We start from the raw sequence: 17,767 nt of genomic DNA on the forward strand, positions 1-17,767 counted from the left end.
CTCTGCCATGCCACCCAATTTAATGGCTTTTCCTCCCCTCACTGCCTCCAGTCTTGCTCCCTGGGGCCCTCTAAAATCCCAGCCATTGTTTCTGGAAAAGCTGTCAGCAACGCTCATAAACCGAGTCCAACATAAATTGCGAAGACAAAGATTGTTTTGTTTTATTTCTTCAAAACAACTTTCCTTTGACATACATTATTGCTCCTCCATGATATTAAAAAACATTACTTTTCTTACCGTCATACCCTTTGGGAGATGCATCCCTAGCCTGGACTTTGGGAGCAATAGCTCGTTTTCCAAAAGCTTGGTTGTCGTAATTGTTATATTCAAATGTGGTCTTAGAATATTTCTCCAGTTCTTTTGCCAGGTTAGATCGAGGTGTGGTGGTTGAAACGCTGTGCCTGTAGCCATACTGTGGGATCTCGAGCTGCTTAACAAAACACATAGGCCTAAAATGAAAGAGATATGTAAATTACTAGGATCTGTGATTCTTATACAGTCGCTGAAGAGTTTACACTTTGATCACAAGACATTTACAGTGCAAATTATAAGGGAAAGTTTTCCATTTCAGCGTTGCCAGTGTGAAGCGAACCCCAGTGGCAGCATATGTTGAGAAATTGCACATCTGGAGCCGATGATATTCTGCCCATAATTAATCTTCTTGTTAGGTGGGCTTTTGCACTGGGAACACTGGAGCAGAAAATTCACTCTATGGTCTTCATACTTCTCAAGTATTTAAACAATTTATAATTATTGCAAGAATTGAGCCTGCAATTATGATTTTACGCACTTTTCAATAGAAAGCATTATTCCAACAGAAATAAATTGAATAATGGAAAAGATCTCCAAGTCATTGATATATTTTTAACGGTGAAAACTGTTATCAGAAACAGACTGTTTAATGGCACAGCCCATAATCTCACTGCTTTGTCAAACTCTTAAGTTATACAGGCCAAATTGGCGAGGCTCATCAGGGTGGCATTGAGGTGCAAGGCTTAACCACAATGCTCCAGAATTAGGGAGGACTGAAATTTACCATGTTTCTCACTCCCGATCCTTGCCCCACACAGAAGTTTCTTATATCTAGGTCTTGGTTGAGTTCAATAGTGATCATTATCAGCAAACATCCCGTCGACATTCACTATCACAGATCAGGTATGAGAAATGAATCAGATACCCAAGGGTTGTTGACACTCAGACATAATTATTATAATGTGTTGAGAAATAATAGGGGAAAAAATTTAAAAAAAAAACAGTACCCTGTTTTCTTTCACAAATGCTGCTGTTAGAATAAAATGCACACTTTTTTTCAAACAAGCATAAAAATTAAAACCAGAGTTTAAATAACATTTTTGGTGTGAATTTAGTGCTCATCAAAATGGGTAAATTTTATTTTTGCAAAATGGGACATTATCATAGAATCATGCAGTGCAGAATAGACCCTACAGCCCATCGAAATATTAGACACATTAGAAACACCTGAACTCCTAGTTAATCCCAGCTGCCAGCACTTGGCCCATAGCCCTGAATGTTATGATGTGCCAAGTGCTCATCCAGATATTTTTTAAAGGATGTGAGGTAATCCACCTCTACCATCCTCCCAGGCAGTGCATTCCAGACCATCACCACCCCTGGGTAAAAAAGCTTTCCCTCACATTCTCCCTAAACCTCCTGTCCCTCAACTTGAACCTATGTCCTCTTGTGACTAACTCTTCAACTAAGGGAAATAACTATTCCTTATCCATTCTGTTCATATCCCTCATAATCTTGGGTGCCCAATATCAGCATCACACAACAGACATCGGCCAGTACTCTCCGGTCTCGTACGCCCTGCCGAGGCTGCCACCGAGAACGGAGAATTTGGCGCTCAGCCAAATCTCCATTCGCAGCAGCGAGACCGGAGAATCCCAACTGTGGATGAGGTTGGAGAACTCAGCCATAGAGTGATGTGATGATTCCTTTGATCTTCTGCAGTTTGGCTCCAGTTTAAGAAGATCAACTCGCATTGCACCAGTGTGATATTTTCCTTCATCGAAAATCCTAATTGAGCTTGTAAATTTAGTACCAGCTAAAGCCATGTCTGTGCTCTGGCCTCATCCTCATTAGGCACTAGAGACTGGTTTATCAAGAGGCACTAAATGCTCAATGCATAGAGAAGACTCTCACCCAGCTGCTTTGAACCTGAACACTGGTCCTAAAGGCGAAAGACAAATATCCAATCCAATGCAATATCCAGTGCCTCGTACTCTTGCAATATAGCTATTGTAATATTGTTTCATAGTAGAATTCAGTTCTCGATTCTGACTTATGAGCAGCTATTCTGACAGTCAAGGGCTTTCTGCAATTTTGTGGCCCCCTACTCTCATTTGACAGGTGAGCTGCTGATGTATCACAGAATCCCACAGTGCAGAAGAGGCCCTTCAGCCCATCGAGTCTGCACTGATGCATGAAAGACCTTGATCTGCCTATCTAATCCCAGATGCCAGCACTTAGCCCATAGCCTTGACTGTTATGGCGGGCCAAGTACTCATCCAGATACTTTTTAAAGGATGTGAGGCATCCCATCTCCACCACCTTCCCAGGTAGTCTATTCCAGACCGTCACCACCCTCTGAGTAAAAAGGTTTTTCCTCAAATCCCCCCTAAACCTCACACCTCTCACTTTTAACTTGTGTCCCCTCATAACTGACCCATCGACTAAGGGGAACAACTGCTCCCTATCCACCCTGCCAATGCCCCTCATAAGCTTGAACACCTCTATCAAGTCTTTGCTGCTCCAGAGAAAACAACCCAAGCCTACCCAATCTCTCCTTATAATTTATCACTTCCATCCCAGGCAACATCCTGGTGAATCTCCTCTGCACCTCCTCCTCTGCGTTAAATGTGTAGATCATCAGGCTTTAATCTTTGGAATATCCATTGCCTGAGATGTTGGCAAATGGGTGAGGGAGAGGAAATAAGGCCATGGTGGGGTAATGGTTTTTTTTTAAAGTGATCTACAAACAGCCCCCCACAAAAGAAAATCCCAATTCCTTCCTGGCGTTTCTTGATTGGAACATCAATGCGCATGAAGGCAGAACCCATTCGGTATGTGCTCCACCAATAACTGGGGAAAAAGGCTGACCACCTCTACCAACATGGACTCGCTAGGCATTTCGGGCACATCACATTCAAAATGGTGGTGATTGGGGTCAACATAGCAATAAATCGAACAATCTCAATTTGAGATTCTTATCACCACAATAACACTGACTTTCCCAAGCAAAGGCTTTGTATTCTTTCTATACAGAATGAAACCAAGAAATGGAAAGTTCTAAAATTTTCAGTGTTGACCTCAATTTTATTGACTGATATAGGGAATGCAACAAAATTTTGGGGGCTACAATTAGAACAATTAGTAAGCTACTTGTAAGGAATGCTGTGAGTTCCAAATGTCTTCACTTATTTAGAACATATTGTTCTGAGGATCAAAGTCATGGACCTCTAGGCAAGCTCCAGTAAAGTCTCACTTCTCCTTGAACCAGAACAAATCTTCAGATTAGAAATACCATGGAAGGCTGTTTATGCTCCTACAATACATTTCATTTGTCTGTAAACAAAATATCGTAGTTGTCAGAAGTTTGACAGAATAGAACTTCTGATCAGCAAAGTTCAATTCTTAAAATACCCGTACTGCTTCTTATTTGCACAATCTTTACTGTCATCAATTTGTTATTTTAAATAGGGTAAACAATAAGCAGAGTCCAATGGTGTTACGAGTTCAAACTTTGACAATTACAAGTTCTATTTAGATAAATATTTATTAAAATATTAAGAATTTATGATCGATCAAGCTTAGATTTAGATCACACTTACAAGTGACATTTTGAAATATTACGTTTCTATGACTTCAACTAGTGCTTTTACAATCTTTGCATTTTGCCAATCATTGACCATCTGAGCTGACAATGCATTGCACAAAGAACATTCAGGATGGGGTCCTGCTCATTCCAATTCCCTATCATTTTATAACAAAATGGATAATTTACAGCATAACAGTTTATAACCAAGTACCTGCAACACCTTTCTGGGACACGTGAAAGCAGTTTACAATGAGGAGACTCTGAGCCCCCTTGTCTCCAAGTGTAAATGTCTTTCACCTTTTCTTCGGCAAATCAACCTAAGTGTCCATTGATATTGAACAAACTATCCAGGGTTACTGTCAGGTCGACTCCAGAAGAGGTCACATGACATCTTTCATTTTAACTAAATTTAAAGCATGTTCTAAACAATTGTCTTATAAATGGCACAATGGTAACAACCCAAACAATTCCTGTGCAACTTAATAACAAATCTGGCACAATTTTGGTTTGCTTCTTATGTGTTCATTAAACAGCAACTAAATGTAACTCATACAAAATTTCTCAAGCACAATTTTCAATGTAGATTATGTTAATGACCGATTCAAAGGTGCCAGCAGAAGGTGGGCAAAAATAAGGGTGATCCCAACAATCTCTAATTCCCAGGAGCGAATTGTGTTTCAAGATTGTGTCAATTGGTGCCTTAAAAGTCTGAGGCCATAATGGAATAAAGCAGTTATCTGCCAAGAGATTAATCTGGGGCAAGCTCCATTACAGTGAATCTCCATCCCATTTTGTTTTGAACTGTTCAAAACTCCATCTGATGGGCAACATGCTTCTTGATTTCACAGCATTTTCAGTGTCAGTAATACAGCAAGCCTAACGTAATAACGTCTCCAAGAAATTCCAAAGTTCAGTATTTGTCACCCTCCCCACCCCGCCGCACATAAAACTCTGCACCTTTGTGAACATCGTGTACACCTGCATGAAGTACGGCAGAACCTAATCCTGGAGGATCACAGAATACAGAAGTGCCGCCGTGCAGAAGGAGGCCTGCACCATGTGAGACACATTGGATGGGATTTTCTGGCTGCGCTCGTCCCAAAATCGAAAAATCCCGTTCAAGGTCATTGGACCTCTGCATGGTCCATCCCCCACCTGCTACAATTCCCGTGGCAGGCAGATGGGAAAATTCATGTCTTCGTAACTACACCAGAATTCTGAACAAGCAACTCACTTAGTGTCATTTTCACATCTTCTCCCCGTAATCCTGCACATTCTTCCTTTTCAGATAACAATCTAATTTCTTTTTGAATGCTTTGGCTAAATCTACATTAAGTCATTGCATTCCAGACCTTAATCACTCACTGCTTCAAAAAGTATTTTTCTCATATTGCTTCAGCTCCTTTTGCCAATTACTCTGTGCCCGCTCATTCACGATCCCTTCATGTGTGGGAAAAATTTCTCCCTATCTATTCTGTAAATGTGAATGTGGAGCCTGCGTAACTTTAATGGCAAATCTTTGAGTTGCAAACTTGAATGACCTTTGGAAAGACTGTCAGCTAGCACAACCAACACAGCTATAATGTGATATTCCTACACTCATTTGTTGAGAAATTATTTCCTGACAGGAGTGTTGAAAATGGTACAGCTTCCCAAAGCCCCAAGATTCTGGGCAGAGTGTCACTGTAAGTTATGTACTGTCCCATATCCACAACAAGGAAGCCAGAAGAGGAATTTCTAAGCCAGGGTTATAACAATCTTCCGACTCTCACTCCCTTGGATCATATCTCTCCACCTGGAGCATGGCAGCAGTAAATTTATTTTATAGCATAAAACTACATGGGAGGTGACGGCCTAGTGATATTATCGCTGGACTATTAATCCAAAAACTCTGGGGATCTGGGTTCAAATCCTGCCATGGCAGATAGCGGAATTTGATTTCAATAAAAGTTTCCGGAATTAAGAATCTAGTGATAACCATAAAATCATTGTCAATTGTCGGAAACACTCATCTGGTAGTCTGCTGTCCTCACCTGGTCTGGCCTACATGTGACTCCAGAGCCACAGCAATATGGTTCATTCCCAACTGCCTTTGAGGAACAATGGATGGGCAATAAATGCTGACCAGCTAGTGACGCCCATGTTTCATGAATTAATAAAACAAGTTTCAGTGAAACCATTAGAATGATTTATTTGGAAATGCTGGAAAAGAAGAGAAAGGAGGGGGGGTTGGGAATTTCAGCAGTCGTAACAGAAGGACTGTCACCTACACACTCAGCCAGGATTGGAGTTATCACAACTTGCGTGAGGGAGTTACATCTCATCAGGATGACATTAATGAATTGTGTCATTTCCTGGGATCTGACACATGGACATAAAGCAGAGTTAGTACTGCTCACTTCAAGTAGCTAAGCAGTGACAATAGTACTCAACTGTTAGCCCACATCAGCATGCGACTTCACAAAGGAATTTTCCAGATTGTGCATTACTACTACGTTAGAGGTCTACTACTTTGTCATGTGCATGATTATACATGTTCAGTACCAAGAGGCTGCAACACCACAGCGGTCTTCCCAATAATGTCGGCTGTCAACAATTACAATCATCCAAGTCATGCAAACATCTAGAAAATCCAATGTGTCTATTAACAGGAAAGGTGATCACTTTCTCAACTACCAAACCATGTAGAAGCAAAGGAAAAGGATTGTTTTCTGGAGACTAGGCGGAACATTATCTTCATGGATTTACTGGTTTCCTTGTTGTTCCAGAGTCAGAACAGACTTTATATTTGGTCACTCAAGAGATAACGGTTACACGCTAAAAACATGGTTGCAATATCACAATACAATTACCTAAAAAGGTGTATGTAAAGAGATCAATTCCAGAGGCAGCAGCAGCAAAACTATCATACAATTGATCAATTGCTTGGATTGGTCTAGAAGTGCCCTACAATGAGAGACAGAAGTATGGATGCAGGACATGGATAAGCCAAAAACCAGACCAGGACGAAAGGATGATTCATTTACCAACACACTGGAGTCTAGGGAAGAGATTAAGTACTGCTGCACTAGATAAGAATCTTGATGGGTTAGCATACAGGAGAATGTAGATAGGTATGGATACTGAGATGCTGGGTGCATTGGTTGGCCTGCCAGACATCATCTTATCACCAAGTGGTTTCAACTTGGCAGGGGGCACAGTTTGTTCTCTTTACAGCCTCTGCTCCGTTCCAGGGGCCTTGGCACTGCTGCCCCTATATCTGTTGCTACATTGCATTGACAGATCACCTACGCCTCTATTTGTGAGGATGCATCAATACTTCCCATTTAATTCCCACTTAAGCATCTCCATTAGTGGGAAAGCCATCCATGTGCTTCAGAACAAAGAACAAAGAAGAACAAAGAAAATTACAGCACAGGAACAGGCCCTTCGGCCCTCCAAGCCTGCACCGATCACGCTGCCTGACTTAACTAAAACCTCCGACACTTCCAGGGCCCATATGTCTCTATTCCCATCTCATTCATATACTTGTCAAGATGCCCCCTAAAAGTCAGTACTGTATCCACTTCCACTACTTCCCTTGGCAACAAGTTCCAGACACCCACCATTCTCTGTGTAAAAAATCTACCTCGTACATCTCTTTTAAACCTTGCCCCTCACACCTTAAACCTATGCTCCCCAGTAATTGAGTCTTCCACCCTGGGAAAAGGCTTCTGACTATCCACTCTGTCTAGAAATCTTGTAGACTTCTATCAAGTCTCCCCTCAACCTCCATCGCTCCAGTGAGAACAAACCAAGTTTCTCCAACCTCTCCTCATGGCTAATGCCTTCCATACCAGGCGACATCCTGGTCAATCTTTTCTGTACTCTCTCCAAAGCCTCTACATCCTTCTGGTAGTGTGGCGACCAGAACTGAACACTGTGTTCCAACTGTGCCTAAGTAAGGTCCAATAAAACTGCAACATGACTTGCCAATTTTTAAACTCAATTCATTTGTTTCTCAACAAATGAGTGTAGGAATATCACATTTTTAAACTCTGCCAATGAAGGCAAGCATGCCGTATGCTGTCTTGACTACCTTCTCCACCTGCGTTGCCACTTTCAGTGACCTGCGTACCTATACACCTAGGTCCCTTTGCCTATCAATACTTCTAAAGGTTCTGCCCTTTACTGTATATTTCCTATCTGTATTAGACCTTCCAAAATGCATTACCTTTCTTCCCAGAACCTAATCAGATGGAGGCGGCGAGGTACCCACCCAGGACCCTCCTGCACAATCAAATGCTGCTCTATTCCAAACTCATCTCTGAGGTCATTAAATTCACACATGTCTGCCACAATCACTGTGCACCTTCAACTTACAAGTTGAAACTACTCTGTTGTGATGACATGAGAGCACCTAATGCAACTGAACAGACCAGAGCAAATCCTTTACTACCTGTTAGGAAGCCAAGTGGAAAACGTTTGTTTATGCGAGAATAGTGAGGACAAGAGAAGGGGAAGGCACAGATATTCTCAAAGTAACATTCTCTTTCTCATTGACATCCACCCATGCGTGCTCACAACACACATGTAATACGAATGTCATTGTGTAACATGGATGCTGTTGGAAAATGTCTTTTGAAAACAGCAATGTTGCGTTTGTCACTTCTCTGTCATTTAGACGGGAAACAGCAGCCTTTTGACAACGTTGATGGGCGAGGAAAACACAGAACCTCACAGCAACGTTTCAAAGCACCAACACAAGATGTACAAATCTTTGACTTTGAGAAGGTAGTGAGCTTGTGTAAATAAGGTCAGAATGAATCACAAGGGAAAGATGCCGTGGAGCTAGTAATAGCAGCCAGGAAGGAACAAGAACCTACTGGTCACCACTGAGAATTTGCTTGTATGTTGGGAAGTCCAACAGTTCAGTGACCTTGAGCAACCGCAGAGGGAAAGGAGATTTAGTAGCTGATTATTCTGACTAATGCATTGCACTGTTGTTTCATAAATCTGAAAGCAGGACATTGGTTCGATTGGAAGGAAGTAGAACAAAAAAGACAAGTACGTGGCTAACATTGCTGCCACTGGCAGTGCTAACCCTATGGTGTGGATTGGATGCTGGGGCCTTCATAACAGATGGTGCAACTCACCAACTGATTTCCTGGTGTTCCAAAACCTGCTTGCCCTATTCTCCATGATCATTGCTGTTGGAGGTGTGCTGGAGCCTGCAGGTGTGGTTGATGATATCACAGCAGGTACAGCTGATCCAGATGTTCTGTCTTCTCATCTTTACTTTATGTTTTATTTTCTTTTCGTACCCTTAAGGCATGAAAGTATGATCAGAATGCTTTCTAAGCAGCCTTCAGTTGTAAGCTAACAGTGAATTATCAAAGGGCCCTGCCCTTGATGTAGCTTCCAGCTCGATCCAGATGTGCACCCTTTGGAGGTACAAAGAGTGACGTGATTTGAGGCACTTCATAGGATCTTCCAGTTGTGAATTCTACAGTCAGTTTTCCTAAGGGAATGGTTTCTGCTGTTTCTCATATAAAAATATTCCTCTACATTCTGCTTTATAAAACATAGGATCATTATTTTAAAAACTAGCTGAAAGAAAAAACTGGAATCATTAAATGAAAAATCGAAAATTCCAGAAGGAGTGTTACAAATATTTCCCCTCTGCTCTTTAATCAGGATTTCATGTGACTTTGTTTTCACACATTATTATAATAGTCAGAAGATCTCATGGGTGAGACTTCCACCCAATCATTGCAAAATGAAACAAGCCAGCTAAAGGCCTTCATTAGTAAGCTTCATACATACTTAATAAGGCTCCTGATCAAAAGGTGTGGTAGTGATTAACACCAATGTGAAACACCATTGGGAATACAGACGTGGAGGGCATTTTCAGCAGGCACTGGATTGGGCCATTAACCAGGCAATATCCCAGTCCCCATTCACATGAATCTTGCTAACATTAGCAATAACACCTAGCAGAATGCACACCCGTGTTCACCACTTACGTGACTGACTTGTCTGCATCCTATACCTTCAGCTCATTAGTGGATCGGCCTTCCACACTGAAAATAATATGTTTGCAGGCCTATATACCATCTGAAGGGCCACTCAGCTAAGAAAGTGTTGTTCCAAGGTCATTGAAAGTAATGGCATTTTACAGTTGGATTGTCCTTCACTGTTCTATTTATATCTGTTAAGTGGCTATTTTGTTAATCGTTGAGTGACTTAACATTGTCATTGCACCTGAGTTTTGATTGAGAACTTAGTTGAACATCTGTTATAACACACTGTCATCACAGAAATTAGAGTAAGTTAATACTTTCCAGACTGGGGTCTAAAAAAAGGACAAAATTTAGTTCTTCTTCCATAAATGCACAACGTATTAAGAATAGTCGCTCCTCCCTCTGTTAGATTTTTAAATAAAGGCTATTTGATGGATTGATACTGAACAGCAACCAAACCAATTGTTGAGTAAGAACAAGCAATTTTGGCTTGTCATTTTCTAATATTTTGAAGCTTTTATGCTGATAGGTTGTACTGGACTAGAGTGCACAACGTGTGAATTGACAAAAGGAAGAAAAGTTTGTATATGTTATTTTTTAAAATGGTATGATGCCTCATGTTATTTAAATAATAACTTAAAAAAATGCTTATATATATTACTGAAATTAAGATTATTTGCATTACATTTCTTTTCTGTAAATGAACACGGAGATTAATGCTGCAACAACATTCCAGGACATCCTAAACTTTGCAAATACATAAATTTAAGTTGTTTTCTTTGTCAAGATATTGACATGAGGATTAAAAATAGCAATACACGATAAGCAAGATTTTTTTAAAAATTGAAACTTGCACTGTGGTAAGTGAAGACATGGTTTGATGGAAGTTGTGATGGAAGTTTCTGATTTCTGTATTAAATAGAAAACTAGCTTTGTAATTAATATGGCTTCACATACAGGCTGCAGCTATAAAAATTTAAACATACTGTACCCATTGCATGTTCAGATCATCAAATTCTCAATGGTTTCACAGGTGAAAGGTAACAAAAATCTGTCAGGTAAATAGTCCTGAACTACCTGTTTCTTTCTACTCATTCATAGCATATGAGTATCACTGTCAAGGCCAGCATTTATTGTCTATTCCTAATTGCTCTTGAGAAAGTGGTGGTGGCGTGAGCCATCTTGGACTGCTGCAGGTACACCCACAGTGTTGTGAGGGAGTGAGGTTCAGTACTATGACCCAGTGATTATGAAGGAATGATGATGTATTTCCAAGTCAGGATGATGTGTGACTCAGTGGGGCCTTGCAGGTGGTGATGTTTCCATGGGTCTGTTGCCCTGAATACAAGACTTGTATCTGACTTCATGAGCACAGCAAGTTTCAAACTGCATCACAGCCCACAGAATACTTCTGAAGTGCAATCACTATTGTAATATGGTAAACATGGCAAACAATTTTCACAAGTGCCCACTATGAAACCATATGGACCATAAGCCTGAATATGTGTGTTTTTTTTAGAAAGGACTTACAAAAACTGACATTTTTTTCACTCATTCATGCGATGTGAGTATTGCTGACTGGGCCAGTATTTGTTGCCCATCCCTAATTGCCTTTGATTTGAATGGTTTGCTAGGCCATTTCAGAGTCAACCACATACATTTCTGAGGATTAAGAGTCACATGTAGACAAAGTAAGGGTGGCAGATTTCCTTCTCTCATGGATCTTACTGAACAGTTGTGTCTTTACAACAATGGACAATGATTTCATGGTCATCATTAGACTTTGTAATTCCAGATTTTTGTTCAGCTCAAATTTCACCATCTGTCATGGTGGGAACTCAGGTTGCTGGATTGCTAGTCCACTAAGCTACTACCTCCCTCAGGCTGTAAAGCAGAACGCTAGAATTCCTATGTAGATTATACTCAGTCCAGAGAGAGCCAATGAGATGAGCGACAATTCAAAGAAAGAGAGGCAACACAAAAAATGAACTATAATCTCTTGCAGAAAAAATGGAGGCTGATTACCATCTTATCAGAAACCATCTCCTGTGAGCTTTATCAAGGCATGTTTGTGTTTTTCTCCTTCCAAGAATATACGAGAAAAGGGGTTAAAACCAACCGCAAATGCTGGTCTCTACGTTCTAGCCTGTGTTTTAGTTCCATTGTGTTAGTGTGTGCTGCGAAGGTTGCAGCTGAAGGATATCCACGAGGCATCCCTGCTTGCAGTTCCTCCCCTCCTTCTCGTTGATTGCTGGAAGCAAGTCAGCAAAGCAATGGTTAAAATAGAAAGAGGAAACTCCTTCAACTAACCTTTGGAATCAAGAACCTCCAAATCATTTGCTCAACTGCCAAAGTCAGCCTGCTGGAATCACCCAATTTAACAGCCGCAATGTTTCACTATCAATTCCTCACAGACAAGCCAAAGATTAATTTGTATATCTTTTATAACTGTGGGTTAATATGTTGCATTTTATTATTTTCTTCTCACATTTTTAGTAACCAATAAACTCTCCTTTTAACCCAAGAAAGCTTACTTAAGTTGACTTCTTTTAAAACATGAAAGCATTTGAAACTGGAAGAAGATATCGACAAGGTTACAGATTCTTCTTGAGACGGTTGAACAATGAAGGGGAGCAAATTCATCCCTGCTCACCCAGGAGCATTACAACTCGGGGGTACCTTGTGGAGAATCATAACAAATTGGGGTACCTCGCCTGGGAACCAGTTGCAACGAATTGGGGGGTTTTTCCAGGATCTTAATATCATAGTGGTCATGACATCACAAATAGCAATACATACAAATAGATTCTCAGGTCAATATCAATGTTGACCATTGGATAAATATTGGCCAGGACACTGGAAATATATTCCATGTACTTCTTCAAAATAGTGCCATGGAATCTTTTAATTCCATTGGAATGTGTGGTTCAAGTCCTGCAGTGAGACTTGAACCCACACCTTCTAACTCAAAAGCTGAGCCACAGCTGACATTTTCTTTCTAGGTAACAGAAGTCGAAGCCTGGATATTGTCCAGATCTTGTTGCATTTGAAAATGGACTCCTTCAGTATCTGAGGAGTCACGAATGGTGCTGAACATTCTGCAATCATCGACAAACATTCCCACTTCTGACCTAGTGACGGAGGGAAGATCATTGATGAAGCAGCTGAAGGTAGTTGGGCCTAGGACATTATCCTGAGGGATTCCTGTAGAGATGTCCTGGAGTTGAGATGACTGACTCTCCACAACCACAACCATCTTCCATGATGCAGCAGATGTGATGGGAGTGAATGTTTAACATACATGAGCAGTCAATCAAATGAATTGATTTGTCCTGGATGATGTTAAGCTTCTTGAGTGTTGTCAGAGATGCACTCATTCAAGAAACTGGGTAATATTCCATTACATTCTTAACTTGTGCTTTGTTGACGGCTTACAGGCTTTAGGGAGATGAAACATATGACTGCTCATCACTGAATGTGAATATACAAACAAGGAGCAAAAGTAGACCTACTTTTGTATTAAATTCCTCTCGCAATAAATAATAACATTCTACTCACTTTCCTAATTACTTGCTGTACCTACAGAATAGCCTTCCGCAATTCATGCACTAGGACACTCAGATCCCTCTGCATCTTTGCAATCTTTCACCATTTAGATGACATGTTTCTCTTTTACTCTTCCTATCAAAATGGACAATTTCACACTTTTCCAAATTATATTCCATTTGCCAGATCTTTGTCCACTCACTTAAGCTATCTATATTTTTTGTAGCCTCTTTATGTCCTCTTCACAACTTAACTTCCTACCTATCTTTGCGTCATCAACAAATTTGACATCCATCTCATCATCCCTTCATCATGTATATAAAATGTAAACAGTTGAGATCCCAGCACTGACCCCTGAGGTACACTACATGTTACATCATGCTGATCAACTGTCTGCTGCCTGACAGCCAACCAATCTTCTATCCATGCCGATATGTTCTCCCCATGTGGTTTTATTTTCCACAATAACCTTTGATGTGGCACTTCATCAAATGCCTTCTGGAAATACCAAACTGCTGACCTGTTTTTGTAGCCACAGCGTTTATATGGCTGGTAGAATTGAGTCTCTGATCAATTGTGACTCCAGGATGTTGATAGTGAGGAATTCTCTGATGGTAATAGTGTAGATTGTCAAGGGGAGACAATCAGATTCTCTTTTGTTGGAGATAATTATGCCCTGGCAATGGTTCGGCATGAACACTACATGTCATTTTTCAGTGCAGGCCGAAATATTGTCCAGGTCTTGCTGAATGCAAGCACAGACTGTCTCATTATCTAAAGAGTTGCAAATGTGCAATCATCAGGTAAATAATGCCATTTCTGACCTTATGATAGATGGAAGATCATTGATGAAACAGTTGAAGATGGTAAACTGTGATAAATGATTGATAAGTCAACACAAAAACCACTTTTGCACACAAAATTGGATGGAACACCTGCCAATCAACAACTAGCAATCACCACAAATCAAACTATTTTAAAAGTATTCCCTCCAGTCGCTGGCTTGGCCAACATTTACTACCCATCCCGAATTGCCCTTGAGAAAGTAGCAGTGAGCTGCCTTCTTGAACTGCTGCAGTCCACCTGGTGTAGATACATCCACAGTGCTGTTAGGAAGCAGTACCAGGGTTTTAACCAGCATCAGTGAAGGAACGGTGATATAGTTCCAAGTCACGATGGTCCGTCATTCAATTTTTTTTTCCAAATCTACCGTCATAACATGTAAAACCACGTGAATAACACCAAGCAAACTGCTCAAATGATTTTTCTCCAACTACTTTTGGTGACTGTTTTAATTTTCAACACACTGATTGTATCTGTCTGAAGAATGATCATAATGCAACCATAAAAAAACTCAAATGAATCAGTAAATTTCCATAAATATTCAATGTTGGCAGTCCCTAGAACAACTTTCCTAGGCACAGCTCTCCCCGTTTTTGTGAGGCCCAGGGCTGGGGTTTCACAAGCTCCCCCAGTGTTTATGCAGGCTTTGCTGGTATGTTTCTTGGATTCTGCATTTACTCAACCTGCAGTCTTGGTTTCCAGCCAATAGAATTTAAGAGGCTGCCAATTTTTGTACATAACAATGACCCACACTGCTGCAATAAATAAAGTCAGGTTCATGTCATTTCATTTTATCTATTTGGTTTTCATTTCAACAGCAAAGTTTTCAGAAATAGAGCTGGGGTTTGTGTAGCACTGGGGGTGATTCTCCCATTGCAACCCATAACTTTTCTGGTGAGTTAGGGTGGGAGATGTGTGTCGTCAGCCTTGTTCCAGGATTTGCACATGCACCAGGTAAGCATGCGCATCTCCCAGAGCTGGAGGACAGTCGGGGACGAGATCACGCTGGAGACTAAGTAAGTCACTTGATTTTTTTTAATGTAGTTTAAATATGTTTTCAATGTCATTATTGGGAAATTGCCGGTCCAAGTTGAATCACCCACCCTGCCAGGAGCACTTCACTCCAGCGGGGCTTAGAGTAGCTCTCACATTCGGGGAACTAGCAGGGGACACTACCAGAAAGAAAGGGGGGCAATTGGGGCCCACCAGAGAGTTGGGCGGCAGGGGGTAGTGGTGCCCCTGGGCATGGGCACCCTGGCAGTGCCAGCCTGTGGCCCCTGGCACTGTCCAAAGGGCAAAGTGCCTATACCCAGAGCACACCATGGCACTGTCCATGGGCACCGGACAGTGTCATGGGGCAGGGGGGCAGGGCAAAGGGGTGATTGGTGGGGGTGAGGGGTCCCACTGCCACACTGCGTGGCAATCGGTCTAGGATGGAGGGAGAGCAGTGATCTGGGCGGACCGGGAGAGAGTGGTCTGCCGGGGGGCGGTGGCCTGCCTCCCAGGGGGTTGTGTGACCCCGGGTGGGAGGGAGTCGGGGGGGGGGGGGGGAGAAGGAGGGGCCTGTTGGCATGAGGGATCGCCACTGCTGGGGGGAGGGGGTGGGCTGGACATCGGGAATTGTTATGGGGGCTGCAATAGGGCCATGGGGTGGGAGGCTGGACGGGCAGCAGTGCAGGCGTCCCAGTCTGGCCAGCAAACAGGAACTCTGACAGATCAGGACCACTGTGCATGCACAGAGTTCCAGAGCTGTCAGACTCTGGCACAAATGAGCCCCGCTCCCTAAGTTTTTAATGAGATTCACAATTGCAGTACACAGAATGCAAAGATTCGAGTGTAAAGTTGAACTGAGAAAACAATTGTGATCAGCACTTCTGGGAGAATTGTCCCCATTATTTCTGAAATGTCTGGTGCCAAAATAAAACAAATTGCAGAAAACAAAATCAGTTTTATTTATTTCAGCACAGGAGGGGAAAGGCAGGCAAATATCACATTCTCTGCCTCGTTACTCTCATTAAATCCCATGCTCTATGCCAGTGCTGGCAGATCAGGGCCCTGATTACGTTGTCTCTTGTGCCTACACAGACCCAAAAACTATGGTGGCAATCTTACCAAAAAAAATTAAGTGCTGAATGAGCATGAAAATGGGAGAGTTTCCGACCCATATTCCAGCAAGATTAAAATCTTATCTCGCTTAGCAAATAAATGAGGCAAAGTATGATTCTTGCCAATAGGGGGAGTGGACAGAGTCTATTCATGCTGAGAAGCTGGCTGATAATTGCTAGAGGGCACTATTGTGCATGCGCCTGATCTCCCAATGCACTATGTAAAATAGTATAACTGTTATACATTGATTGTCACTCCTCCTGGACATTGCACCCCCACCTCGATCGTCTCCCCGATTGTAGACTGCCCCATCGCAACCCCCACCCACGAATTCCTCCCCACCCTGGTCAATCACCAGGTCTGATTTCTCCTCACCCCCTCCCTCCCCTGGCCACCCGGGAGGCCTCAATGGCCTCCGGTCCCACCAGCATAGCCCTTACATCTAGTCTCTGTTGGTGAGGCACCAAATGTGATCCTTGCCGGTAAAGACCTACACAGGTGAGGCCCTTTAGGCAAGTAAGCACAGACAAATAATACTTAAATAAGATTTATATATTAAAATCAGCCTTGGCCCCGGTTACGCCATTAATTCAGTCTGGTATCATTGCAAAGGCAAGAAACTGGATGCAAATCCAGTTTTTCACATCTCTCACAATCCTGCTGGCTCACCATGCCCATTGACCTGTGTGACAAGCTGGTGAGATTGCCCCCTATGTCTGGTCTTAAGTATTGTCATAGACTCCCTCCACATTAATTACCAAACTACAGCAGCCTTCTTTTGTGCTTTCAATCCTCAGGACTCCAATGTTATAATTTCTTCACAGTGATAGTTGGCCCTTGTATCCTCCAGGAAATGCCGTCCACTAGTCTCTAGCACCCTCTATCTGAATGCACTACAGCCTCAGGTACACCATCTTTTAGATGAGTCATGAAAATGAGGCTTTGCTTGTCCTCCCAGGTGAATATTATTTGAAGAAAAAGGGACTTCTCCCTGGTGTACCAGTCAATAGATATTCATTAACGAAATGGGTAAGCTAGTCAGTTATCTTATCGTTTTTTTGTGCATCCTTGCTGCATGCAATTTAGTTGCCAGACAACAAACACACTCAAAGGTACTTCATTGGCCGTGAAACACTTTGGGACATCCCAAGGTTATGGAAAGTGATGTGTAAGTTCAAAATCTTTCTTTGCAGCCTTGAAGCTCTCAGTGCTCAATCAAATTCATGACATGTTAATTGCTACCGTGCTGCACAGCCTGCGTTTTAATTATTATCAATAGTGTGTCGATGTGTTATCAAACAGCACTACCCATCCCTAGCTCCCAGGGGTGCTGCAAAGATTGTCCACTCTACTCCAGCATGAGCACAAACTGTACAGTTTAGGTGTAATATAGGAAAGGACTATGTAAGGATACCTTGTCATGAACAGA

At 42.0% G+C, this 17,767-nt stretch overlaps 1 protein-coding gene across 9 annotated transcripts in view; it reads right to left on the reverse strand.

Moving 5' to 3' along the window:
• The window catches only part of LOC145344848 (myelin transcription factor 1-like protein), a 445,009-nt gene that overhangs the window by 142,260 nt on the left and 284,982 nt on the right, over positions 1-17,767 (reverse strand). For all 9 annotated transcript variants that reach the window (XM_080192078.1, XM_080192086.1, XM_080192085.1 and 6 more), the window contains exon 11: positions 238-449. In XM_080192078.1, the coding sequence (XP_080048204.1) occupies positions 238-449 (212 nt within the window). The remainder of the gene's footprint in view (positions 1-237; positions 450-17,767) is intronic.

Source organism: Carcharhinus amblyrhynchos, chromosome 7 (assembly GCF_965287045.1).
Source record: "Carcharhinus amblyrhynchos chromosome 7, sCarAmb.v2.hapA, whole genome shotgun sequence".
Classification (NCBI taxonomy): domain Eukaryota; kingdom Metazoa; phylum Chordata; class Chondrichthyes; order Carcharhiniformes; family Carcharhinidae; genus Carcharhinus; species Carcharhinus amblyrhynchos.